Source organism: Alexandromys fortis, unplaced genomic scaffold (genome assembly GCF_014885135.2).
Source record: "Alexandromys fortis isolate MF-2015 unplaced genomic scaffold, M_Fortis_MF-2015_v1.1 scaffold_21, whole genome shotgun sequence".
Taxonomy (NCBI): Eukaryota; Metazoa; Chordata; class Mammalia; order Rodentia; family Cricetidae; genus Alexandromys; species Alexandromys fortis.
This window is the reverse complement of record NW_026067905.1, coordinates 2,297,900-2,325,559: the sequence shown is the minus strand read 5'-3', so window position 1 is coordinate 2,325,559 and position 27,660 is coordinate 2,297,900. Positions and strand designations below refer to the sequence as shown.

General features: G+C 38.0%; 1 protein-coding gene and 1 long non-coding RNA gene across 14 annotated transcripts in view; one reads left to right on the top strand and one right to left on the bottom strand.

The window, feature by feature from the left end:
- The window catches only part of LOC126497338 (uncharacterized), a 37,492-nt gene that overhangs the window by 4,240 nt on the left and 5,592 nt on the right, over window positions 1–27,660 (top strand). The window contains exons 1-2 of one of the 2 annotated variants that reach the window (XR_007590584.1): window positions 958–1,028; window positions 4,604–4,685. This is a non-coding gene — a long non-coding RNA (uncharacterized lncRNA). Of the gene's footprint in view, window positions 1–957; window positions 1,029–4,603; window positions 4,686–27,660 lie in introns of those variants that run through there. The other variant, XR_007590585.1, reaches the window with a different exon arrangement.
- LOC126497313 (solute carrier organic anion transporter family member 1A5-like) overlaps window positions 11,858–27,660 on the bottom strand; it is a 67,503-nt gene continuing 51,700 nt past the window's right edge. For all 12 annotated transcript variants that reach the window (XM_050135262.1, XM_050135263.1, XM_050135269.1 and 9 more), the window contains 5 exons: window positions 26,801–26,966; window positions 21,456–21,628; window positions 17,277–17,341; window positions 16,122–16,239; window positions 11,858–13,243 (listed from right to left, as the gene is read on the bottom strand). In XM_050135262.1, the coding sequence (XP_049991219.1) occupies window positions 13,024–13,243; window positions 16,122–16,239; window positions 17,277–17,341; window positions 21,456–21,628; window positions 26,801–26,966 (742 nt within the window). In that variant the 3' untranslated portion in view covers window positions 11,858–13,023. The remainder of the gene's footprint in view (window positions 13,244–16,121; window positions 16,240–17,276; window positions 17,342–21,455; window positions 21,629–26,800; window positions 26,967–27,660) is intronic.

Here is a 27,660-nt window from a genome sequence, read left to right as displayed (position 1 = left end):
TCTCTTCTCCCCCTCCCCCCACTCCTCTCCCCCTCCCTCTCCTATCCAAAGAGCAGTCATGGTTCCCTACCCTGTGGAAAGTCCAAGGTCCTCCCCCCTCCGTCCATGTTTAGGAAGGTGAACATCCAAACTGGCTAGGCTCACACCAAGCCAGAACATGAAGTAGGATCAAAACCCCTTGCCATTGACCTTGGCTTCTCATCAGTCCTCATTGTCTTAGTTAAAAGGGCCACCTTAGTGTTGGCAAGAGACTTGAACCCAGAAGCCGGTTTTAAGCTTGGTGTAGAGAGCTTGAACTGGAAACTAGGGGTCTTTCAACACGTGGCTTGCCACGTGGAAAGGATCTGCCCTAGCTCGGTGGGAACCTCCAAAATGTTAGGAATATTTCCTAACCGAGCTCTCTGACGATGCAAAAATTCCCAATCAAACCAAATCAAAACAAACCGAATTAAGAAATATCCAAGTTTAATGGAAGATCTGTGCGCTCTCCCCCTAGGGGGAAACCGGGAAGCCTCAGGAATGCGACCCCTGGGAGGAAGAAAAGGGGACCACGTGTTCTTCTTTTGGGGAATCATTTAAGTACCCCGAGGAGTGGTCCTGACCCCTCCCTGGAATTTGAAGTCCAGACCAGGCCTGTGGGCTGAGATAGATGCCAGGGACTGGGGCCTAGGCTCCCAGCCTAACACTTCCTATTTACTTAGGTAATGTTATATTCTTCTGGAGTCTTTGATGGAGTTGAAGAATTTATAGTTATAGTTTTCCTTAGTTATGATAAAAGATAAATTAGATAAAATATTGTGACTATAATTCTTATTTGATACCTGTTTTGTTGGGAAATGGTGTGGGAAGTCCTTCTGTTGATGTGGTTCTTTATTTGGTTAATGAATAAAGAAAGTGTCCTGGCCTGTTGATAGGGCAGAACTTTTGTAGGCAGAAAGATTCAACTGAATTCTGGGAGGAAAAAGGCAGAGCCAGGAAGACACCATGGTTCTACAACCAGAGTAAGACATGCTGCTGAAACTTAGCCAGTAAGTCACTGCCTCGTGGTGATACACAGATTAGTAGATATTGGTTAAACTAAGGTGTAAGAGTTAGTTAATAAGAAATTAGAACTAATGGGCCAAGCAGTGCTTTAATTAAAATAGTTTCTGTGTGATTATTTTGGTTCTGGGTGGCTGGGATGAGCAAACAGCCCTCTCCTAGCAATAAAATATTCTTTGAGGCTTGATCATCTCAACCAGCAGTCTTGAGGCTTTTCTGGATGTAGCACTCAGAGAAAACTACAACAGAGGTTCTTTTAAATGTTGGATTATCTGTGCCATCTGCTCCTCTTGGAGATTTTTCAGGTTTCTTCCTTGATTAAATCTAATTTTTCTTAATCCAGAATTCTTCTGGATACAAATGCAAAGCCTCTTCTCCAAAGTAACACAAATTTTGGGTTAAAATTTGAAGTCAAGTCATTTTCAAAATATATATGTTGGATTAATCCAGCAGCATTTATAATCAAATATCTGTTAGCAGCTGTTGTTTTTTTTTTCTCAGTCATTAAACAATCTAGGACAACACAATGACATTCAGTATCTAGATTCTCTGTGTGTTTTCCATCTGTACATAGCTTTATTTTAAACACTATTTCTTTTTTATTATTAATTTTTTTTTTTTTGAGATAGAGATTCTCTTTTTATTTTTGGCTATCCTGAAACTGAAACTGTAGACCAGGCTGCCTTGAAACTGTAGACCAGATGCCTGCCTCTGTCTCACAAGTGCTGGGATAAAAGGTGTATACCACCAAACCCATCTACTCTCATTCTTTCTTTTTTAAGGACTTTATCTGTTTTCATTTCTTTCCAGAGTCTACATATATTTTTAAACATACTGTAAACCATTTAAAGATTTTTTTATCTGAGTTAATCTTCACAATATATATTTTATTCTGACCACATTAGTCTTTAATTTGCTAAGCAATATGGCTAGGATTAAAGCCATGGCTTTGATGGCTGAATCCATCCCATTCTTTTTTTTTAATTTTTTTTTTAATTTTTATTTTTCGAGACAGGGTTTCTCAGTTCTGAGAGTTCAGCTTCATGGCAGAGATACTGGTAGGGGCCATGTTTTTAGTCACAATTCTAAGTTTCATGGTTCATGCCATCACCAAGAAGCATGATGTTGGCTATTCATAAACAGCATTTAAGTGTTTTGTGGTGTAAAGAGCTGTGACGTTTTTGTAGCTAAAGCTGAATCAGGAAGCCTCCCTTAAATGAGACCTGCTTCCTTTAGCAAACAGAGCTTACCTGAGAAAGTGCTGCTATCAAGAAGCCATGATTAATTCTGTTCTTTTATGCTTAGAAGAGCTTACTGAGCTCTTTCAGGTTTTATGTGGATGTAGTACCCCATATTGACATCTGGAGCCCATGAGAATCCTAATTCCACTCCTACTGGGACCTGTTTAAAATCCCAAAAGGTCCCTGGCCTAGAATGTCTCCCATGGCTGCCCTCCTGACTTGTTTTCACCTACTAAGCAGTTTTTTTTTTTTTTTTTTTTTTTTTTTTTTTTTTTTTTTGTCAAAGTAACCATTTGTCAATATACCAGGCTGGCCCCTGCTTCCCCCACCTGGCTGCTTTCCCTACAGTGAAGTGATTTGTACAGCTTCTGGTTTGTGTTCCCTGATCTTGTGCTCTGGGTTCCTTGATATTCTGGTAGCAAAAAGACTTACTCCATATACAGAAAGACTTCACTATCTATTAATTTGTGAAGCAAAGCATATTTGTCAGTATTTAAGCAGGCTCCAACATAGGACCAAGTGGAACTATTCACACGACTACTGGTTGTTTCTTTCTACCACTGATCATGTGTCTCTCCTATGCAGCTGCCACATGCTGGCCAATAAATATTATTACATATACAATAATTTACTGAAATCTTATAACAGAAGTAACATTATTTGATTAATAAATAAATCAATAAATTTGAAAGTTATATAATTGCAGAAAATACTATTATTTAGGGATTTAATAATCTTTTTGATGAATGGTATTCTGCAAGCATACATGGTTTTTCTGATACATCCATTTATTAGGTATTGGGGATTAGCTTTGATTTTCATAATGGATCCTAAGAAAATGATTTGATAACAGAGCCAAGAATGAGGCACTTTTAGAAATGATACAGTCTTTACAGACTAACAATGACCAGCTAACTGACAGAATTACTATTATCAAAAATATAAAGTTAGCTAAAATATTAATACCATTAAAAAGGAAAACATTAATTTGACAAACAAAATTCAATCCATGTCAAAGGGTGCTGAGAAATTATTTAAAAGAATTCACACTGTTGAATTTAATAATCAAAATCTGTTAAAAAGTTATGATAGGTTAGTAGATAGAGTATATTTCCAGGAAGGCAATCTTCATGCCATCAAAATAATATCCAACAATAACAAGCTAGCCTTAATGGATAAATTTCATACCTTTGGGATTATATGTGCAGAATGAGGACCAGGGGTTATGTCAGTCAATGAAATAACTAGAATTATATACAGGTCAAGAAATTTGGGATTTATAAAAGACAGTGGTGAAAAGATTTTAAATGATTGAAAAAATTGTAGAAACTGATGAGCAGTGAGAGAAGGTACAAGAACTGGATTTAGCCTTGCTAGTACATGTCAGAGTCAAACATGATTTACTCAGGCTTTTAGAACCCTACCCTGTAGTCACCTCTGACAAACCATCAAGTTCTAAATGCCAAAAAGGGTGCGGTTCTTGTCTTTGAAAGAAAATATTCATGTAGTAGGGAACAGAGTACCTTGTTTGTCCCAGCCACTCAGCTAGCTTATACCTGAAATAACCACATAGAAACTGTATTCATTTAAACACTACCTGTCCAATTATCTCTAGCCTCTTATTGGCTAACTCTCACATATCAGTTTAACCCATCTCTGTTAATGTGTATCACCACTTGACTGTGGCTTACCGTGATGAGTCTAACTAGCATCTGTCTTGGGCAGGAGTACCATGGCATCTGCCACACTGCCCTTCTTCCCAGAATCCTGTTCCGTCTTCCCTGCCTACCTGAGTTCTGCCCTATCAACTAGGCCATGACAGTTTCTTTAATAACCAATGAAAATAATGCAAATATAGAAGGAGCTCCTCCAACATAGTCATCTTGAAAATGTCAAGAGACCCTGAATGTTTGGATAGTTAAAGAATAAAAGATAACTATCCAGAAAGGATGCCAAGCAAAGAGAATTATGACTTATGAGGACAAGTCAGCTACATGGTGTGATGTGGGTTTCCCCTCTATATACTATGAATACCATTGGTAAATAAAGAAACTGTCTTGGGCCTATGCAGAAAAGAATACAGCTAGGCATAGAAAACTAAACTGAATGCTGGGATAAAGAATACAGATTTGGGAGATTTCTACATAGCTGCCAGAGGGGAAAGATGCAAGCTGCCAGCTGGAACCTTGCCAGTACACAGTGGGGATACACAGATTAGCAGAAATGTGTTACATTAAGATGTAAGAGCTAGCCAATAAGAAACTAGACTTAATAGGCCAAGCAGTGATTTAATGAATACAGTTTCTGTGTGGTTATTTCAGGGCTGAGCAACTAGGAACAGACAAGGAGCCTTCCTACTACAGAGATCCAGCTGCTTCTGCCTCCCAGGTGCTGGGGTTAAAGGTATGTGCCAGCACACTTGGACTTCAACCACAAATGTCTACAAATGCTGTGACATAATACTGTTGCACCCTTTAAAGATTTGTCACATGTATTGGTTTAATAAAATACTCATTGGCTAGTAGCCAGGCAGGAAGTAGAGCAGAGAAACCAGACTAGGAGAATTCTGGGAACAGGAAAGGCTCACTATGACATAACCACCCAGACACAGAGGAAGCAAGATTAAAGTGCTGTACCGAGAAAAGGTACCAAGCCACATGTCTAAAACTAGACAAGAATTGTGGGTTAATTTAAGTTGTAAGAACTAGCTAACAATAATCCTGAGATATTAGGTGAACAAGTTTATAATTAATGTAAGCCTTTATGTGTTTCTTTGGAACTGAATGGCTACAGGACCAGGCGAGATAAAAACTTACATCTACAAATGGTGCCAATGTGAGGCAACTACATTCACATAAAACCTGAGAGAGCTTGAGAAAAAATTCTAGAAAAAAATAAGACAATAGAGGTAAGCTAAAGTTCTTGATAGAAGCTTTTTCTTGGGTAGCCTCTGTTTTCTAGAGTCAAGCAGAGGCAAAGTTTCTTTAACAGAGGCTTCCTGACTCAGCATTAGTAGCAAAAACTTCCCTTCTCTTTTAGGAGGCTCTGACACCAAACACTTAATTGGTGTTTAAGAACAGCAGCATCAGGCTCCTTTGTGGTGTGGACCTCTGTGGACCTAAAAGATCCACAGAGTTATAGTAAATTAAATATGACTCCTGCCAGTACCTCCATCATGAAGCTAGACTCTCAGGAAACCAAGGAATGGAGTGGCTCTAGCCACCAAAGCCACAGCTTTAATCCTAGCTCTATCACTTAGCAAATTAAAGACTCATGTAGTTAGAAAAAGAGAGATATACAGTAAAGACAGATTCAGATTATATAAAAAAAAACACTTTAAATGGTTTACAGTGTGTTTAAAAAATATGCATAGCCTTGGGAGGTAAAAGAAAAAGGATAAAGAAAGTCTTCTTTTAAAAAAAGAAAGAGAATAGTTGGCTGTGCTGGCACATGCCTTTAATCCCAGCACTTGGGAGGCAAAAGCTGGTGGATCTCTGTGAGCTAAAGGAAAGCTTGGTCTACAGACTGAGGTCTAGGACAGCCAGAGATACACAGAGAAAGAATAAAAAATTGTCTCAAAGAAACCAAATATTAAAAAAATAAAAGAAATATAGTAAAAAAAATAAAAAAATAAACCACATAAATATGGATTATACACAGAGTCTTCATTATGTGTACTATTGTGTTTTCCTTTTTCTGGTTTTTGTTTTGTGTCACAGAGGATAGAAAGCTTTGGCCCTTACCTGCTTATATGATTTGATCAAACAAGACTCCTTAAGTGAAGGCCCAGGTGGTCCAAAATTCATGACAGCTTTAAGACTGATGGTTGAGATGGATCAAGCACATTAGATATCCCATGAAGTGTCTCGTTCATTATATCCACATACAGCAGGAATCAGTCTAGATAACTATGTGCAAATTCCCAAATATTATTTATAAATATTTGTTTTTTATTTAAAAGGGGTTGATTATAAGTGGTTAATGATCACAGTAAATCTCTTTGTAAAAATAAAGGTGGGGATATGATAAAGAAATGAATACTTTCCCTTGGTATGGACTTTGGTTTATTGATATAAGTTTAAGGTTAATTTTGTTATATGTATATTTCTACTCTTATTTAAGGTATTATGTTGATAAAACTCATTTTAAAATGTATAATTAAAATTATTGATTAATAGATAGTCATCAATAATAGTCAAGCTATAGTAATATTAGTTAGGTTTTCTAAGATATACAGGGATATATTTAAGATGATAAGTATTCTTCAAAACTTTCAAAGATCTAGAGTATATTGCATTTAAAATGTTTTAATAACTTTGACTTTTCTCAATAGTGAGACACTGTCTATTTGGGGCAGTATAAATTTCTTCAATGAGGTTGATGGGTATTGAAGAAACTTGTTCTGGAATTTGCCTTCAATGCAAAAAGGATAGTCATTTGAGCAAGAAACTGCTCTTGCCTGGACTGCTTGATAATATGCTGTATGAACTAGCATCTGGAAATTTACATGCAAATGGATGAAACTAGAAAAAAAAATCCTAAATGAGGTAAACCAAAACTTGAAAGACAAGCATGGTATCTACTCACTCATAAGTGATTACTAACTGTAAAGCAAAGGATAACAAACCTATAGTTCATGACACCAGAGAAGCTAGGTAACAAGGAGAATCATATATATATTCACACACACTGCTGGGAAAAAGAATTAGACAAGATTGCCTGTCCAAATTGGAAGGTTGGGGGTTGGGAAGGAGGGAGGACAGAAGGGAGGCAGAGGGGGAGAAGGAAAGAGGGATGAGAACTTGAGGGAACAAGATGGTTGAAATGAGGAAATGACAGAGATTGATAGCAAGTAAAGAGGTACCTTAATTGAAAGAGCCATTTTGGCGCTAGCAAAAAAAAAAAAAAAAAAAATCTGGCACTAAAGAAATTCCTAGGAATTCATAAGGATTACCCATACTAAGGCCTAATAGTGGAGAGGATGCCTGAACTAGCCTTACTCTGTCATCAGATTGATGAGTGTCTTAAATGTCATCATTATAAAACTTTTATCCACCAACTGATGGAAGTAGATGTAGAGATCCAGAGTGGAACACTGGACTGAGTTCCCAAAGTTCAGTAAAAGACTGGGATGAGTGTGAATATGGGCAGAGAGCTCAAGACCATGGTGGGAATATACAATGAAACAGCTTACCTGAGCTAATGGGAGCCCACCAACTCCAGCCCGACAAAGAGAGAACTAGCATTGGATCAAACTAGGCCCTCTTAATGTGGGTGACAGTTGTATGACTGGGACAGACTGTGGGATCACTGTTAGCGAGATCACATTTTATCACTACTGCTTGTAATGGCTTTGTGGAACCCATTCTTTTTATAGGGATACTTTGCTCTGCCTAGATATAGTTGGAATGGCCTTGGTTAGTGTGGCACTATTCTGTATTCTGTCAATTATGTTTTAAATAAACACTGATTGACTAGTAGCCAGGTGGGAAGTACAAGTGTGATAATCAGACAGGAAGTAGAGGTGGAGCAAGGTGAACAGAAAAATTCTGTGAAGAGGAAAGCCCATTCCTGTCCAGTCCTGCCCAGACACAGAAGAAAAAAGATGTGACCTGCCATACTGCAAAAGGTACCGAGTCATGTGGGTAACATATATAAGAATAGTGGGCTAATATAAGTTATAAGAGTTAATAAGAAGCTTGAGCTAATGGACCAGTTTATAGTTAATATAGATCTCTGTGTGATTTCTTTGGAACATAAAGACTGCCGAAACCTGGCAGGACAGAAGACCTCTGACAACACTGAGGCAGTGTCTGTCTTTGAGGTTGAGGTTTATTTCTTGTATACATCAAAATGCTGGATCCTGTTTTCATATCCGTTCTCTTAGCCTGTGTCTTTTTACAGGTGAATTGAGTCGATTGATATTAAGCAATATTAATGACCAGTGGTTGTCAATTCCAAATATTTTTCAATAGTAGTGTTTGTGTGCTTCCCTCTTTGGATTATGCTGGTGAGGGGTTTATCAGCTGCCTATGTTTCTGTGGGTGCAGTTAGCTTTCCTGGGTTGGGGTTTTCCTTATAGTACTTTCTGTAAGGCTGGGTTTGTGGGTACTTATTGTTCAAATCTGTTTTGGGAATATATTATTTTCTCCATCAATGGTGAATGAAAGCATTGCTGGATATAGTACTCTGGGCTTGCATCCATGGTCTCTTAGTGACTTCAGCACATATACCCAGGACCTTCAAGTTTTCATGGTTTCCAATGAGAAGTTGGGTGTAATTCTGGTAGGTTTACCTTTCTATGATTTTTGCCCCTTTTCCTTTGCAGCTCTTAATATTCTCTCTTTATTCTGTATGCTTTTTGTTTTGATTATTATATGGAAAGGGGATTTTTTGTTCCAGTCTATGTGGTGTTCTGTAAGCTTCTTTTTTTTTTTTTTTTCGAGACAGGGTTTCTCCATAGCTTTGGAGCCTGTCCTGGCACTAGCTTTTGTAGACCAGGCTGGCCTAGAACTCCCAGAGATCCGCCTGCCTCTGCCTCCTGTGTGCTGGGATTAAAGGCGTGCGCCACTACTGCCCGGGCGTCTGTAAGCTTCTTGTACCTTCAAAGGGACATCATTTTTTTTAGGTTGGGGAAGTTTTCTTCTATGACTTTGTTGAATATAATTTCTGTGCCTTTGAGCTGAAGTTCTCCTTCTTCTATCCCTATTCTTAACTTTGGTATTTTCGTGGTGATCCAGATATCCTGGATGTTTTATGTTAAGAATTTGTTAGATTTAATGATTTCTTTAACCAATGAGTCTATTTTTCTATAGTATCTTCACCCCCTGAGACTCTTTCTTCAATATTTTGTATTCTGTTGCTTATACTTGTCTCTGCAGTTCCTGTTTGTTTACCCAGATTTTCCATATCCAGAATTCCTCAGTTTCTTTTTTATTTCTTCTATTTCAGTCTTCTAGCCTTGTACTGTTTAACTGTTTGTTTTTTCTTGGTTTCCTTGGATCTCTTTGAGGGATTTATTAATTTCTTCCAAGTTTTTGTTTGTCTTCTTTTCTTTAAGGGAGTTTTTCATTTCCTCTTTAAAGGCCCATCATTTCATAATACATTTAAAGTCGTTTCTTCTTCTGAGTTAGGATGGTCAAGTCTTTCTGTTGTGTGACCACTGGGTTCTGGTATTATTATGTTGCTTTTAAGGTTGCTGGAGGAATTCTTGCATTGGCACCTACCCACCTCTTCCTTCAAATGAGTCCTTCAGTGTCTTTGCATTTTGGTCCAATCTTTGCAGTGGCTGTCTGAGTGTTTGGGAGTTTTTCTTGGTCTGCTCTGTATTATCAATGTGTATCTCAGAAAGCCTCTGAGGTCTCTATATCTGCTTTCATGGTCTTCTCTTCTGGTTTGCTCTCTTGGTGCTCTCTCTTAATCTCCTCAGAGTTGTAGCAAGCTCTTGGTCCTCTCAGTATTATAGCAAGCTCTCAGCTCTTAGGCAATATGTGGCTAGTAGCTTGGGGGGGGGGTCCAGTGGATGGGTTTGGGTTTTGGGGGAGCCTAGCCACAGAAATCTCCTTGCTGACAGGCTAGAAAAGCTGAACAAGCTGGGGGAGGGCCCGAGATATTGTCCCACTGGTGTGGATCTAGAGAGTGGGGCATCCCTCACTGACCTCTTAAGTCTCCTCAGTATTAGGTCAAGCTGTTTTTCAGAATCCCACTGAGGTTGCAGGAGGATAGGCGGGTTTGGTGGCAGGGTGTGGCTAGTAGGCTGGATGAGTTTGTGTTTTAGGGCAGCCTAGGAGCATGGAACTACCTGCTAGCTGGCTAGAAAAAAACAAGGGAATTGGGGGAGGGGCATGGAGTTTTGTCACACTAGGGAGGATGTAGCTTCCCACTGTGTGAGTGTTCACTCACTTCTTAAGTACCCTCAGTATTGGAACAAGCTGTGTTTCAGAGTTCCAAAAAGGTTGCAGGAGGATAGAAAAGCTAAGGAATTTTTGAGATATTCAGATTGATGTACTGTATCAGTCTATTTCAATCCATGTCTCTCAGCAACTGTTTCAACTAAATCCTCCCAATGCTGCCATCAGGTAGTTTACAGTCAGCCCACACACATTTTATGTCCATATGAGCAAAAGCAAAATCTGTCACACAGTGCTTGACTGATTTGCCTATCTCTACCATGGCCTGTGTGAGACTGCCCAAACCCACCAGCATAGCTTAGCTCATGACAGCTGTCGACATCTTTAAGTCCCTATGGAAATTTGAGCACCTCATGTTGGTATACCATTTGTAGCTTTAAGTTTCTCATTCTACCAAGTCCCACCGTCACTTTTTTTAAAAAAATATTTATTTATTTATTATGTATACAACATTCTTTCTACATGTATGGCTGTAGGCCAGAAGAGGGCACTAGACCTCATTACAGATGGTTGTGAGCCACCATGTGGTTGCCAGGAATTGAACTCAGGACCTTTGGAAGAGCAGGCAATGCTCTTAACCGCTGAGCCATCTCTCCAGCCCCCACAGTCACTTTTAAAACAACCACTCTGAGGCTTAATAATAATTGCAAGCTGTTTGGTTTATTAGTTCAGGCTAATTATTAACTAGCTCTTACAAATTAAATCAACCCATTCTATTTTTCCATATTTTATCATGAGTCTCCTGGTGTGTTGCCTCACATTTTACTTCCCTGGGGGCTGCTGGTATATCCCAGACTACACCTTCCTCTACCTTTATCTTTACTTGGATTTCCCCTAGCACTATTCTGCCTGGCTAATGGCCTAATCAGATTCTTTATTAACCAATGGAAATAAAACATATTCACACAGTACAGAAGGGCATACCACATCAGGAGGTGGAAGCATCAAGACATGAGGTACAGAGGGAGGAAGTTTGGTGGTAAACATGTGGAAGAGATTCTAGGCCCTTTGCTCCTTATATACATCTCTTTTTGATTCCCAGTTGAAGTGATGCCAAAAAATTCATTCCTATGATTTACCTACCCAGTGTGCTGCTTAGACACAGCTCCAAACAACGGGGCCAAGAGATCATGTCCTAAGACCTCTGAAAGAATGAACAACATAAGCCTTTCTTTCATGGAAGTGGACTGGCCTCAGTTCAAGAAATGAAACCGTAAATTTAACACTCCCATGGACCGACTGGTTCCCTCAAAGAGTTATAAGATTGTGCCTTCCTTTATTCTGCTCTCGCATGTTGATACTCTCACTATATATAAACAAGCACACTATATTGACCTCCACTTCTCAACTTTCCTAATTTCAACCTCATTATCTTTAGGGATTAACTCACTTGCTCAACAAAAGCACAAAGCAGAAAGTGAACTGAAAGTAGGCAATGCTTTTAACTGTCAACTAGAATAAGAGATACTAGTCAGGAATGCACTTCCTCCATTAAGGATGGACCCCTAATTATTCACAAACAGTTATCAACTGGAATGCAGATGTCTAATTGTTTGAGCCTAGGACAGACGTTTCTCACTCAAACTATCACAACTTTATTTTGTTTTAATTTGTACTTTCAATATTATAAATTCCAGTTTCAAAAAATAAGTCACTCTTTAATCATTTATTTTCTTTTCATTTTTTTATTAATTTATTTATTTATAGTTGGAGCATGTACACCACAGTACAGGAGTAGATTACATAAAACAACATGCAAGACATGGTTCTCTCTTTTCACCATGGGGATTTCTGGGTCAAACCCATCTTGTTAGATTTGGTAGCAAACTTTTCTTTCCACTGAGCCATCTAACTGATCCTTCTTTTAACGTTTTACTCTAAGAATATTTTGAAAATCATTGTGTCTAAGGACACATGAGTAAAACAAATTCTGGGTCAAAGAGGCCACCTGAATAAGAGATACTAGTCTTATGAGAACATCTGATACTGCCTCCAGCCTTTATTTATTTTATTTTCAGTAATTTGCTCTACTTTGATGTTGAATCCAGAGCCTCACACATACTTGGCAATCACTGTACCACTAACACACAACCTCTTCTCTATGAAGGCCTATGAAAGTACAGGCTTCCTCAAATTCTTCCTTTTAAGAGTGAGTTTTATGACCAGCTTTGAAAAGTTAGGGAAAATGTTCTAAATATCTTTGCTTCATGATTTTTAAAAGCATTATTAAAATTTTCAGTGCTCTAAGTAATCAAATGTGTGACATGAGTAATAAAACAGGGAATTGAAAACAACAGATGACATTTAATAAAAAGTCTAATTTTAGAAGAATTATACCTAGAATAAAAAAGAGCATTAAGAACTCCTAACTAGACAAAGAAGTATGCCAATATCTTGCATATAGAAAGGATAAATTTGAACAAATGATTTCAATGTAACACAACCAAGATGAAAATGTTTCGCTCCAAATCACTATAACATCAAAGCATAATTCCAAGAAACTGAATAGTGTTTGATCATGGGAAAGTCTTAAAGCTTTTTTCAGATATGTAGGAAAGGTGCACTTATTTTGATTGAGTTAAAAGAGAAAATGCTGTTTGACAATGAAGGCAGCTCTAAAGTTCATTGTGGTGGGGTCACCATAGTCTTCCCTGGGAAAATCTTAAGTGCCACTCTAATGCTTCTGAAATATCAGTAAATATTTTCATCATGATTAAAAATAGATTTGGGAGTCCTCAAGCATAAGAAAATAGCTTCCATAGTACTTCCCATAATTCAAAAGAACCAAATGCACACTGTCTATGCACTTGTGTAGGTCAATAGAAATCTCATTACAGCCTTGTTTTCAGTTCTCTGTTGTTCTCAGACTCAGGACTTCTGTGCACATCCATGCACTCACTTTCCTTCTCTGTGAGCTTCATCTCTGCAAATTCAGTCTCTGAACAGTCAGTTTCGTCAGGGAGTTGGAACTTCCTCAAAAGTATTAGAATGCAGATTGCTGGGAGGAAGCTTGATCCTCTTAGTGCTGTTGGCAACCCAAGGTAAATGTTCCTGTAGAAAACAACTAATCTGCATTAAATCTTAATATGATCAGTGAAATCTAATTTTGTTTACTCTTACAGATCATTTATTCTTCAAATAAAAACATCAGGTGATTATTTTGTCCATGTACTTACTATAAGTTACTTTGCTAAGTTATTAATACTTTTTGTTTAAATGTCAAAAAAAATCCAACATAAAAGTTTGAATGTATTTCTTACGTTTGGTGATGCCTAGTTTCCTTTGTCAACTTGACTGGATTTAGGATCATTATAGAAAGACATCTCTTGATGTGCTATGAGAATGTTTTCATAAATGTTTACCCAATGATGAAGTCCCTTATGCCATGGACTGGGCTTGTAGCCCTCAACACTTTCTGTCAGAGCAAGTAACATGACCAGCCTCCTAGCCAAACCGTGTCTGCAATTACCTCACACTAAGTATGCTTCCCCTGCCATTATTGCCTGTTTCCTTAAATATTGAGAAAATAATATCCCTGTTAGTTTAAGAGAGATCTTCTGTCTTGTTTGCTCAGAGTTTGATTATACATGAATAAAACATGAAAAAGTCACTTTTCAAGATTTCTTTCCTACTAAGTATTTGTATGTGTATTATACCAATATATGGAAATTTTTGTATAACTAAAATAAGTCCTGTTAGTCACTTTATACATTAATAGCTTCAAATTGTTGGTTTTCATGCATAATTTTGCATGTATAAAGATCAATTTATTTTTTTATTGTTTAACTATGTGTATTTGTTGGGTCTCTCTGTGTGCATTTGTCCAGGAGTCTTGGATGACTTGAAGTTGGAGTAACAGAAAGTTTTGAGCTGCATAATGTGGGTTATGGGAATTGAACTCATGTGCTCTGCAAGAACAATATGTGCTCTTAACCCCTGAGCTATATGCTTAGCCCCAAATTCTTTTCATTTGCTGAACTTGTCCAGTTTAAGCATGAAGACTATGGATGTTTCCTAAAATAAATTAGGTAATTTTCCTTTTCACCATTTCTGAGAATAACTTTTATACTATCTTAAGCATCTTTCTTTATAAATTTGATAAAATATGTCTTAAGTTTTCTGGACTTCATGTGTATGGAAAATAGGTATTTTAATATGTATATTTCTAAATAACTATGAAAGCATTCTTTCATGTTCTCAACATATTTGTAGGAAAATCTGGTGTGATGAATAGTGTTGTCAACTTAATACAATCTAGAATCTTCTGAGAAGTTTTAGTGACAGCTTGTATGGATTTCATTGACCTGTGAATAGAGTCATGGGACAGGATTATTGCTTAGACAGGATACCCAAGACCACAAAAGGATAGAGAAGATAATCTTACCTACTTCTACAGTATTAAAATATAAAAGTAGTATATATCTGTAGATGCCTAAGACTTCAGATATAACAATTCAGAAATATTTTTCTAAAGGGATAATAGATTTAAAAGTATCAGTTTATGTTTCTTTCACTTTTTAAAAAGACCCTAATAAAAATCAACTTAAAGGAAGAAGGGGTCAATTTAGTTCACAAATCTAGGTTACATGCCACTATATTGGGATACCAAGGCAAACTGAACTGTAATCCACACCGATATACTGACAGAAGTAACTGAGATCTTCCACACTCTTAGGGTGGATACACCAGTTCGGGAATGGCATGACAGCTGATTACAGCAGACATGCTTGAGGACAGGTCAGCACTTTTCTTTCCCAGAATTTCAGTATATTGCTCACCCAGACACAAATGAATGGATAGAATGGATATTATCTACAGCCTTTTTTCCCCCTAATTTTGGGAGCAAGAATGTGCCCAGTGCAGTCAGTAGCAAGAAAAGCTTCTCTGTGGGCTTTCTTAGACCTACTGCCCTCGAGGACCAGCAAGGTAACAAACTAAGTCTGGTTAAAGATCAGCCTAGAATGACCTCTGTAAGTGAGGCAGCAATGAACTCACAACTGTTTCACTATACTCTTAGAGGCAGGTGCCTGCATAGCACCGAGAGTGATGAGAACCATGCAGGTATTGCTTTTGGTTGAAGCCATAGCTTCAACTGGATGCACCTGGATCTCAGAGACCAGGCTCCCTAGTCTGCTACTTTTTGATGATAATGGTTTTAGTTATTTCTATATGTGGCAACATCCTCCTTTTTTTGTGACACTCTCAGCTGGTTTGAACCCCACTCTTCTACTGAGCTACATTTTGTTCATGAAACAGCTAACCACTAAGTGCTGTGGAGCATCTCAGAGATGAGACCATCAGTCAAATTCAGGTAGCAGGTAGGTCCCTTCTCAAGGTAGCCCCTGGCTAAGGGACCTGACATGCTCCATTTAACTGCAAAGGCAGCACACAGATTTGGGATTCTTAGCATATCAGGGTGCATTTATGAGAGGTTTGGGACCTTCCCAGAGGCTAGAATGTCAGAATCCATGCTGCTTGAATGTGCTGGGACTGTTAACCTGATCCTTGCAGAAGAAAAGAGTTCTCCTCCTTGTCCATAGGTATGGGGTTGGAGAAGCTGAGATATTTATTCCCGTCTACTGTGCCATTGTCTGTGGTCTCTGAATCTTGCTCTCCTGTTTATCACTGTTGTTTTGCCATACTGGCTCAGCTCAGGATACAGCTCTCCCCCTACTGCTTCAGAGTATCCACATAGACACCCTGTTCCCTTTTGAAAGTATTTAGAAGGGCTCAGTTAAGAAGCCCACTCACATTTATATGTATCAACTACCTTAGGAATAATTGGAATATATCAAAATACGTAAATAAGGAAATTATACCATTCACGTGTATTCTAAAAATGAAACACATATCATCTTACCACTCAAAATGTTACATATGAATAGAAATTTTTTGTACTAAACTCATATGCCACAAAAATTATTATTACCTGAAGGTATTTATATCATACATCCTGCAAGACCCTGGCTTCCCACATTTCTGATGTCCCCAGTGTAAACAGGTTCTGTCTATCAAGGCACCAAAGTAAATAGGTCCTGGAATGCCGGCTGCAAATAAATGAGAAAGAAAAACAGCCCATTGAAAAGAAGAAAGCAAAGAGAATATGTTATTTGAAAGTTTTTCCGTTTCCCTATTTAAAAAAATATAAAAATAATGAATAAAAGTCTCTGTGCTTACTTTTAGGAATTATCAGTTATTGTAAAATTTTTAGATCAAAACAAATTAAAATCATGTATAAAATGCTAAAGAAATATGCAATGAATTCATGATTATGAACCTCATTTATTTTCTGAAATGTCTTGTTCAGTCTTCTGTACATCTAACAAACAAAACTGTTTTCTTCTTATACTATTATTGGATTTGCTAAAAGATGAAAAATGTAATTAAGGTCAGATAAGTTATTTAAAGACAAGGGGAAACATTTTTCATCTCTGAAGATACTTCATTCTCAGACTAATTAACAGTAGCCATTTCTAACCACAGGGGCTTCAAAAGTAACATGGGCTTCAGAGTAACATGGGCAGAGCACACCTATGTTAAACATGCCATGAGGTCATTGGAGCACCCTAGATGTGAACAGATGGGATAGTACAGATGCAGATACAAATTACATTTTCTCTCTTTTTTTATCATTCATTGCCCCATCCCTGTGTCTGACCATATATCCATGCATCTATCACATGAAGCCTTTGTGGATGTACTGAGTTAACAGGATGCCATCCTCCACACACCCAAACACTGAGGATGCTGTCAAACAGCATCTGAGCCTGCAGCAGAGAATTCCATTCTATGCTGTCACCAACTTATTGGACATCCCCTAGATATGTTTGAGAAGCTCCTTATTCATGACTGCTGCTATTCTCCACCTATAAACATCACTCACAGTCATCATGTTGAAACTTGGTACTTGGATGTTCTAAATCTCTGTTGGCTTCATGGTGATTCTTGCTTGATTCTAAATTAAAGCCTTTTATTCCCTTAGGGTGAGTGTTCTGTTTTGACTTAATAATATATTTGCTGTCTTTTTTCTTCAGAAAATTTAATTCATTTAATAAGCATTTGATATTGGGAAAATTGTTCATACCAAATACTCTCATGAAAAATGCATGTAATCCAACTCCAAGTGACTTCTCTTCAGACTTGATACACCTGAAAAGCAATACTCACATAAATAAAAGTATATCATGCAAACAAATACCTGTCTTAGCATCCTCCCAATGACAATCTTAGTTCATGAACCTAATGGTTAAGCTTTTAAGCATGAAGGGAAAACAAGGCAACTCTCTCTGTGTTAAACATACACAAAGGGAGGAGAGTAATGACGTCTGATAGCTGTCCTTTGACATCCACATATCTTATTGAGGGTGAAACTCTTTAACAGTTGGACACTGACTGCTAACCTAGATAATCTAGGTTATCATGGTGACTAGCATGCAGTACCCTTATACCCAAAACAATGGACCCAAACCTTTGAAACCACAAAACAGATAAATCTTTTTTTTTTCTCTCTTGTTTGGCAGCATTTTGTCCTGATGATAAAAAAATCTAACACATGCCATATAAAAGTTCAAGATATAGTAAAAGCAATCCCACAGATAAACAGAGAAAGACTGCTTCATGTAGGCTATGACATTAAGATAAGGCTTTTGTTATATGGAGGTAAACACATTAGATATTTGTCTTTCCTGTACCACCCACAAAATTAGATAAGATGGTTTTGAGAATTATATACAAAGAGGAGGATTATAAAGCAGTAAGGATAAAATATGAAAAATATACTTATAAATTATGAACAAAGAAGTTCCTTTAAAATGCTGTCTTTCCTGTGCGGCTGCTAACTTTTTTCCTGATTATGCATAGATAGTGAGTGAGTTATTACCCATCGCTATCTATGGGAATCGAACCCGGGCCCTCGGGAACAGCGGTCGGCGCTCTTAGCCTCTGCACCACCTACTCACTCATAAGTGGATTCTAGCCATAAATAGAGGACATTGAGCCTATAATCCATAATCATAGAGAAGCTAAATAAGAAGGTGAACCCAAAGAAAAACATATAGTTATCCTCCTGGATATTCGAAGGAAACAAGATTGCCAGAACCTTCATTCGGTGATGGATGAAGCTAGAGACAGAGACCCACATTTGAGCACTGGACTGAGCTCCCAAGGTCCAAATGAGGAGCAGAAGGAGGGAGAACATCAGCAAGGAAGTCAGGACCGCGAGGGGTGAGGGGTGCGCCGACCCACTGAGACGGTGGGGCTGATCTAAAGGGAGCCCACCAAAGCAAGCTGGACTAGAACTGATGGAGCATGTGATCAAACCAGACTCTGGACGTACTGGACAAGGAGGGCTGACTGAGAAGCCAAGGACAATGGCACCGGGTTTTGATCCTACTGCGTGTACTGGCTTTGTGGGAGCCTAGTCTGTTTGGATGCTCACCTTCCTAGACCTGGATGGAGGGGGGAGGACCTTGGACTTCCCACAGGGCAGGGAACCCTGACTGCTCTTTGGACTGGAGAGAGAGGAGGAGGGGGATGGGAGAGGGGAGGGGGAGGGAAATGGGAGGAGGTGGAAATTTTTAGGTAAAAATAAATTTAAGAAAAGTAAAAAAATAAAATAAAGTGCTGTCTTTCCTCATAAAATACACCCCTGTGTATGAAAATCATAAGAAATACAGCTGTTGGGATTTGATTTTGGAAGTGATTTCATGGAAGAATTCAAGAAAACATAACAAAAGAGTAACATTAGTGTGCAAACATTGGTACTATGCCATCTAATATTTACATTGCAAAATTGAGCAAAGAAGTATGAAAAATTTTCTTTGAGTAGACCTTAACCCTGTTACATCAAGAAGCCACACATTAGGGTATACAAGATTGCTCAGTGGGTATCATCAATATTTTAAAACCGAGTTCAATAACGGGAATCAACATAGTGGCAAGAGAACCAACTCCTGCAAGGTGTCTCTCATTTCAACATGCATGCCATAGCATGCAAACACACACATGTACAAATACATACATACACACACATGCAAAGAGAGAGAGACTAAAAATGTTTTTTAAAAATCACACATCAAAACATCAGTGGGAACCAGGCATTGCTGGCCCATGCCTTAATCCCAGCAGATCTTTATTAGTTCAATGCCAGCCTGGTCACAAGAGATAGTTCCAGGATATGCTCCAAAGCTACAGCGAAACTCTGTCTCAAAAGCCAAAACACACACACACACACACACACACACACACACACATCACTGGGCCACAGTTTTTTCATCCACTTGAAGAGTAAACTTTAGAAATGAGGGATATTGAAAAAGTGAGTGGGACGTGGAAGTGGGAACAGGGAGTGTGTTTAGGGGATCCAAAAGTATAGTTCAACTGCTCGTATTCCTTTTACCTAGGACCATCCTCCTCCATGAGAAGTGCTTATCCTTATCAACTGAACACGCTGCCTCGTAATAGTGACACCTGGAGTACTGAGGAAGAAAAAAGACACTGTGTAGCCACATCAGCTGAGTCAGTCTGAAAAATGATGGGGTGACAAATGCCACAGCCAAATCTCACTCACTAGCAAAAATAAGTCTGCAGAACTTGTAGTATTTGGTCTGTTTATTTGTCTATGAACTAAAACAAGGCATATACTACATCTCCACTTGTGTGAATATAAAAATATCACATCTTACCATGGAAAATGAGTATATATATATGTATATATATATATATATATCCTATTTCAGTGAGTGCTATGGTGAGTAGAAGTAGAGGGAAAGAAGAACCAAAATCAAGGAATGGAAAGGTAGGGGAGAGGGGGAAAGAGAGAAAATCAGGAAAGAGGAAAAGAGAGAAGACCAGAGGAGAGGAGAAGAGAGGAGAGGAGAGGAGTGGAGAGGAAAAGGAGCAAAAAAGAGGAGAGAAGAAGAAAGGAGAGAAGAGGAATGAAGAGGAGAGGAGGAAAAGAGAGGCGAGAAGAGGAAAGAAAAGGACAGGAGAAGAGAGAAGAGGAGAGGCATCATGATAGAATAGGAACGAGGTGAGGGAAAACTAATGGGAAAGGGATTTGGAAAGGAGGAGGAAAAGGGGGTCGGATGAAAGGGGAATGTGGGCAAGCAAACAGAAAAGTACAGTTGCCCATAAGGGAAAATTGAGAACATTGGTCTATTCTATTGGGATAAAATATTTTGAATGACACATAATTAACAGCTTTTCTTCTGAATTCCATTGAGACAAGAAAAGGGTTGAACAGTCTCCTCATTGCTGGTGTCTGTTAAGTTTGCTAGACTAGAAAGACCATGTGGAAAAAGAAAATAACTTGAAACATGACTCTGCAACTTTCTCACATTATATTAGATATCAGAGTATCTACTTTTATATTCTTATACCTTCTAATTAAAGAGTATCCACTACTGCATTCATATGCCTCTTGGTCAGATAATATTGAATTTTGATAAAGACAGATTGAGCTCAGAATGTCAAGGAAGTTGGTCACTTTTATACATAGAGTTTCACATTTTGCCAGTCACTTAGCTGAGCATAGGAAATGGGTGTAGGCAAATACTATCTCCCTCCAAAACAAGATGTCCCTTAATTTAGGCCTAAGACATAAAGGAAGAAAATACAAAAGGACCAGAAGAAAAAAAAATCCAACAAACTTTACATTATTCTTAAATGTAGCAATGCTATTTTTGTATTAAGAGTCTTGATAAAGATAACTCAGAACATTGAGGTTCCAGGAACCATTATTCCAAGGGTCTTTCTTTGGAAAACAAATTTTAATAAATTACCAAAAAATCTATATGGCATTGGTAGGGTATTCTTTGTGTAAAGGTGCTTGCCACAAAGGCTAGATGACCTAAGTTCAACAACCAGAACACAGAGACATTTGTAAGAATAGAAAAATATAAAAGGCCAATTCAGTGACATGCATCTGTAAAATCAGCATTCCTATAGTGAAATAGGTGAAAACAGAATTATTTATGACTTTAATGCCAGTTAGGCTAGAGCACTTAGCCAGCATGGCAGCAGAAATAAAAGAGACCCTGACTCAGAAGCAAGATAAATGGAGAGAACTGATTCCAAACATTGGCTTTTGATCTCACCCTGCTCTCAGTGGCACACAGGAGCCAGCCTGCCAGCCACACACACACACACACACACACACACACACTCACACACACAGGCACTCACACACACACAATCATACACTCATGTATGCACACACTGCTATGAGGAAGAGAGACAGATAAATGAACAAGTTAATTATTACCTCAGAAGAACCATATACCCAGGGATGGCTGCTAGAGCATAGATGAAACTGCCAATTACTACCGTGATGAAAAAGTACTGCAGCTTTATAGTACAGTCAGGGTCTCTTTTACACAGCCCAAGGACTGCAGATGAGTTTTCTGAAGACTGAATGCAGCCGCAATTTTGAAACACCTGAAAAAAGAAAGAAAGAAAGAAAGAAAGAAAGAAAGAAAGAAAGAAAGAAAGAAAGAAGATCAAAATGAAGCAAACCAAAAACAATGTCCTATTTACAGTAGAAAACTATTGGGTATAAATCTTCAGTATTTGCTACATAGCCAGTTAGAGAAAACTGGAAAGTGTTGAGGACAATGGTATGACTCCGAGGAGGAACACTGATCTATCATGAATGAGATGGAGCATGAATATCATTAAATAAACACTAAATAAGTAAAACGGAGGTTCTTTTCCCCTTTATTAACATATCTGTTTTGGCATTTGAGAATTTTATTTTAAAATATAAAGGGGCCGGGCAGTGGTGGCGCAAGCCTTTAATCCCAGCACTCAGGAGGCAGAAGCAGGCGGATCTCTGTAAGTTCGAAGCCAGCCTGGTCTAGAAGAGCTAGTTCCGGGACAGGCACCAAAGCTACAGAGAAACCCTGTCTCGAAAAACTATATATAAAGGGGGAGATTTTTTTAAAAGAATTGGTAATTTTTTCTAAATACATGAAGTAAATTTATAAAAATTCAATTATCCTGAATGCACACTTATTTGCTTTTTTTCTTTATTTTTCTTGTATGTGTGTTTATGTGTGTGTGTATGTGCATGCATTTATGTATGTGCCTGCCTATGTATGTGTGTGTCTACGGGTGGACATGACTATGCCATGGCATCATTATAGATGTCAGGGATAACTTGTGGGAGTTATTTCTCTTCTTCTCTCATATGGGGCCCTAGGATGTAGCTCTGGTGGTATTGTTTGGTGACAAATATCTTTACCCACTGAACCAACTTTCTAACCTGCACACACTTTTTTACAAAAGTAAACAAATACTGTTTTGTTTTGGCCTGGTACTAAGCACAAAAACAAAATGTGTTTCAGAATGATGTTGAGATACTAACAAGTTACATGCTTACTAATGAAGTCCCCAAGAAAACAAGTTTATTTTAAGAATAAAGTTGATTATTTTTTGAATTATGTTTCTGGGAATGATTAAGAATCAAAATTTATATTTTATTTTGACTACCAACCAACTCTGTAAGTATTATAAGATGTTTAAATCAAAGAAAAATGCTTAAATCTTTATCTCCTGAGATATAATGATGTAGGCTGGGGAGATGGTACAGTCTCTAAAGTCCTGTGCAGGCAAGAGGACCTGAGTTCAGATCCCCAGCACACGTGTGAAAGATGCATGTGTAGAAAAAGTGCTCACAATACTGGTGCTCTAAAGGACAAAACAGGTGACTCTCTGGGGCTCACTTGCCAGGCAGCCGAACAGAATCAGCAAATTCCTGTCCAAGTTAATGAGACCTGAGATTCCACACCAGAGGTTGTCTTCTGACCTCCATATGCACATTCACCTACACACACACAAACAAACAAACACAGTGCAGGAGTTCCTTCTGTCTATCTGTTGCTTTTATTGTTTAATGAATAAAGAAAATATCTTGGCCTGTTGATAGAGCAGAACTTAATTAGGTAGGCAGGGAAAATGCACCGAATGCTGGAAGAAGAAAGGCAGAGAGAGAGGCCATGGAGTTGCTGAGGAAGATAGATATGCTAAAACTTTGCTGGTAGGCCACAACCTTGTGACAATATACAGATTAACAGAAATGGGTTAAATTAAGATGTTAGCCAATAAGAACATAGAGCTAATGGGCCAAGCAGTGTTTTAATTAATATAACTTCTGTATGGTCATTTTGGTTCTGGGAGACCGGGATGAACAAACAGCCTCACTCTCCAACGTGGGTAACTGCATGTTGTAAAAGGGGAGTAGGCTGCTTTTCGTCCTACCCAGCCGTCTAGCTAGCTTTACCTGAAATAATTACATGGAAACTTTATTCATTTAAATGCTGCCTGGCCCATTATTTCTAGCCTCATATTGGCTAACTCTGACATCTTAATTAACCCATTTCTATTAATGTGTATTACCACTTGACTGTGGCTTACCGGCATGAGTCTAACCAGCGTCCATCTTTTAGAGGAGAGCCATGACATCTGCCGCACTGCCTTCTTCCTCCCAGCATTCTGTTCTGTCTACTCCACCCAACTAAGGGCTAGCATATGAAAAGGCCAAGGCAGCTTCTTTATTTAACCAATGAAAGTAACACATAGACAGAAGATCCTCCTACAACAGCTTCACAAAAGAACAGAGTTAAGCATAGTTTGGTAGCATCAATTTCTAGAGCGGGCTCCATTTGCTAGAAGGAAGCAGAGGCATGGCTCCTTTGAGAGAGGATTTCTTGATTCAGCAGTAGCAAAAGAAAAAAAGCCATGCCATTTTGAAATATAGTCTTTCTGGGACCGGCTGCAGCATGACCTTTGGTGCTTTCAGGAGACCAAGTATTTGAATGCCGTTTGTGAGAAGCATGCTACAGCTTGCTTAATGGCAATGTGTACAGGCTATTTGCATGGAAATGGGGCAATGGGTATGGCTGTTGAAGCAGGGAGTAGTGTCCATGTTGGAATGGGTATAGCAAGCAGGAAATACCGTATATAGTTTAGTAATGTCACAGATTAGATTCATAAGCACTTAGCATTTTAAGAAGCACTTCTGGTCAGAAAATACTTACAAATATGCAATAAACACAAATCCAGATAAGTCATAGTGTTGTATAAATGTATGTAGACTTGGAAGAGAGAAGAAAAATAGTATAGTGATTCATAAAATAAAGTTAGTGCTTTTAAAAAAGGGATAAAAATCTTTAAAAAGACAGAATACAGATAGACATAGATTAAAAGGAGTAAAAAGTATAAGCCACAGAAAAATGGAAAATTTACAGAGAGTCTGGATTATGTATATTATTGTATTTTCTTTGAATGTTTTGACTGTGAAGGAGCTAAGTACAGAGATACATTTCATTGTATGGACAGCTAAGTTAAACCAACATAAAGGTATCTTGATTCCAAAAGTTGAGTCTAAGGAAGGATACGTTGTTTTGGAAAAGAGGTTCTTTTTTTGTTATCACAGAAGATGAGAACCTGTGGATTGCTTTCAGACAAATATGACTTGATAGAGCATAAGCCTCTGAAAGGCTGCTGTGAACACCCTCAAAAAATTACTTCCCCCAACTGTTGACTGAGATAAACCTAGCACACAGGATACAGCATGAAAGACCCGATTAAGAAGATCCCCAAACAGCTGTAAGCAGTATTATGCTCATATTTCCAAATTTTTTATAACTGTTTGTTTACATTTAAAGGGGGATATGCTATAGAGATGAATAATTTTCATTGATATGGAGTTGGTATATTGATACAAATTTAATGTCAATTTTGTTATATGTTTATGTATTTCTGATCTTGATTAAGGTATTGTATTTGTGTAGCTCATTTAAAAATATAGTATATAATTAAGAAATATAAGTTACTAGTTATTCATCTCTTATAATCAAACTTGTAGTGATGTAAGTTAGATTTTCTAGCTGGATAGAGATATATTTCAGTTAGCTAGATATTCAAATTTTTCAGAAACCTTCAGAAGGTAGCATTTAAAATGTATAAGAACTTAAGATTTTCATCTTAAGACACATCTGCTCCTGGAGGCACCATCTACTTCAAGAGGATGATAGCCATTGAAGAGGTTCCTTATGGGGTTTGCTATCCATTTGGGCAAGAAACTGCTCCTGCCTGGACTGCTGAACTGGGCATGCAGGACCCACAGAGAAATGAAGGCTGAACTTGCCTAAAGGTGAAAACATTATTTTGGGGCTCCCGCTACATGAAAAAAATCTGGTAGACATTCTGTAAGACACATAAAAAAGTTACTGACAAACTGCCATTATATGTGGAACTGTCTTTGAAATTTCCTGCATCAATGATAAAGTCTCTTGGATACTATGGGCCAGTAGGCTGAATATTGATGCCCCAATGGTACAAAAGACTGTACAGGTTGCAAGATATCGCTGTCAATTCTTGAGTTTTGAAAGTTGCTTGCAGTGCCCTGCCTGTTTACTTAGGTAATATTATATTCTTTTGGAGTCTTTGAGGGAGTTAAAGAATAGATATAGTTTTCCTTAATTATGGTAAAAGATAAAATATATATAAATAATGAAACTGTAATCCTTGCTTGATAATTGTTTTATTTATGTAATTTTATTATGTTAAAGCCTTCCTTTTTGTTTAAACAGAAAGGGGGAAATGGTGTGGGAGGTCCTTCTGTCTACGTGTTGCTTTTATTGGTTAACGAATAAAGAAACTGCCTTTGCCTGTTATTAGGACAAAACTTAGCTAGGCGGGGAAAACTGGACTGAATGCTGGGAGAAGGAAAAACGAGCGAGAGACACCATTGAACTGGTGCCAGATAGAGATGTGCTGGAATTTTGCTGGTAGGCCATGACCTCATGGAAATGTACATATTAATAAATGTGTTAAATTAATATAAGAGTTAGCCAATAAGAATATAGAACTACTGTGCCAAGCAGTGTTTTAATTGATATAGTTTCTGTGTCGTTATTTTGGTTCTGGGTGGGCAGGACAACCAAACGACCTCACTCCTCCAACACACACATACACACCTGCCATAAATAAATAAATAAATAAATAAATGAAATAGATTTGCAATATGAAAAAAATAAGTTTTCTGCCTGCCTCAGCTGTACAACTTGTTTGAGTCTGGCTTAACTTCATGAGTCTCTATTACATAGAAGGTCAGACTTTGTCCAAAGCATTTTAAAGTTTTAATTTTAGTGTTTATGTGTGTGCTTCTGTATCTCTGTGTATTAAATCAGGTGCATGTAATGCCTGAGGAAGGTCAGATTGAGTGTCAGATTGCCTGGAGCTGGATTGGGAGCTGTTCTGTTGGTGCTAGGAACCAAACAAGTTTACTGAATGTGCATCAAGTGTTCTTACTGCTAAGCTAGCTCTACCACCCATTATGAGGATTTTAACTCTAATAATTTGAAAAATGGTCTCAATTGCTCTTAAATTACAAAATAATTCTCAGACTCTGCCAGACTTTACATAACATCTAGAACAGTAAGGTCAAATATGTATATACAAAGTAACGTGATTTGTTCACAAAAGTAATCGTATCTATATTAAGCATAAGCTAATTTTATCGTTTTAGAAGATGTAGGCTTAGATCATAGCACGTATTATTGCAGTGAACATAACATCAGCCTCCAACACTGAAAAGATGTTTACCATGTTAATTCCTGTTCCAACAGATTTCTCACAGCCTGCAAGGCAGGCTGACATGTATGCTATTCCATTGTCTCCACACACTGGATCCCACATTTTGGTTAAACAGTTGCACCTTGTGTTGCAGTTAGCAAGAATCTTATTCTCCACATATAATGGCTGCTGAATTCTGAAATGATTTAAAATAATATTACGGATAGTGAAGAACCACCATGCTATTTATCTTCTCGTCATCTCAGCCTGTGTGTGTGTGCAAACATAGAAAATGAAACAGGATGAATCAGTAAATTTTCAAAAAATGTTTTCAATATTACCAAAGTAGAATTATATATAGTAACTCCATCTCCAGCCATGATGACTTCACACAAGGTTTGAGTGACAGGATTTGAACTTAGCCTCTAGAATCACATGTTACACTTTTTCAAACCCATTATAAGATTTGGTGCAGGTGCTTTCTATTGCAGAAGAGCAAGTCTGAATACTCAAACCACTGTTTTGGGGGCGTTAAAGAAGCATCTATTTTATAAAGGAAATTGCTGATTTTGCTCAAGGTAGTCCTTTTTTATTTTTTTCCCACTGTCCAAATGAATAACAGATTACAATCTTCATTTTTAGCTGTACAGGATTTTCTTACATGGTAGATAATTAATGTTTATTTTTGAAGTAATAGAAAAAACAGTTATGTAGGTGACTTGTGTGCCAATGAAATTGTCCAGAGATCACAAATTGATATTTGGATGTTTTCTGTTTTTGTTCTCGAGGAGGAGATGAATTGTGTTTCTTTCCCTCTGCCCCATTTCTTTATTCTCCTATCCTGCGTCTCTCTCTCTCTCTCTCTCTCTCTCTCTCTCTCTCTCTCTCTC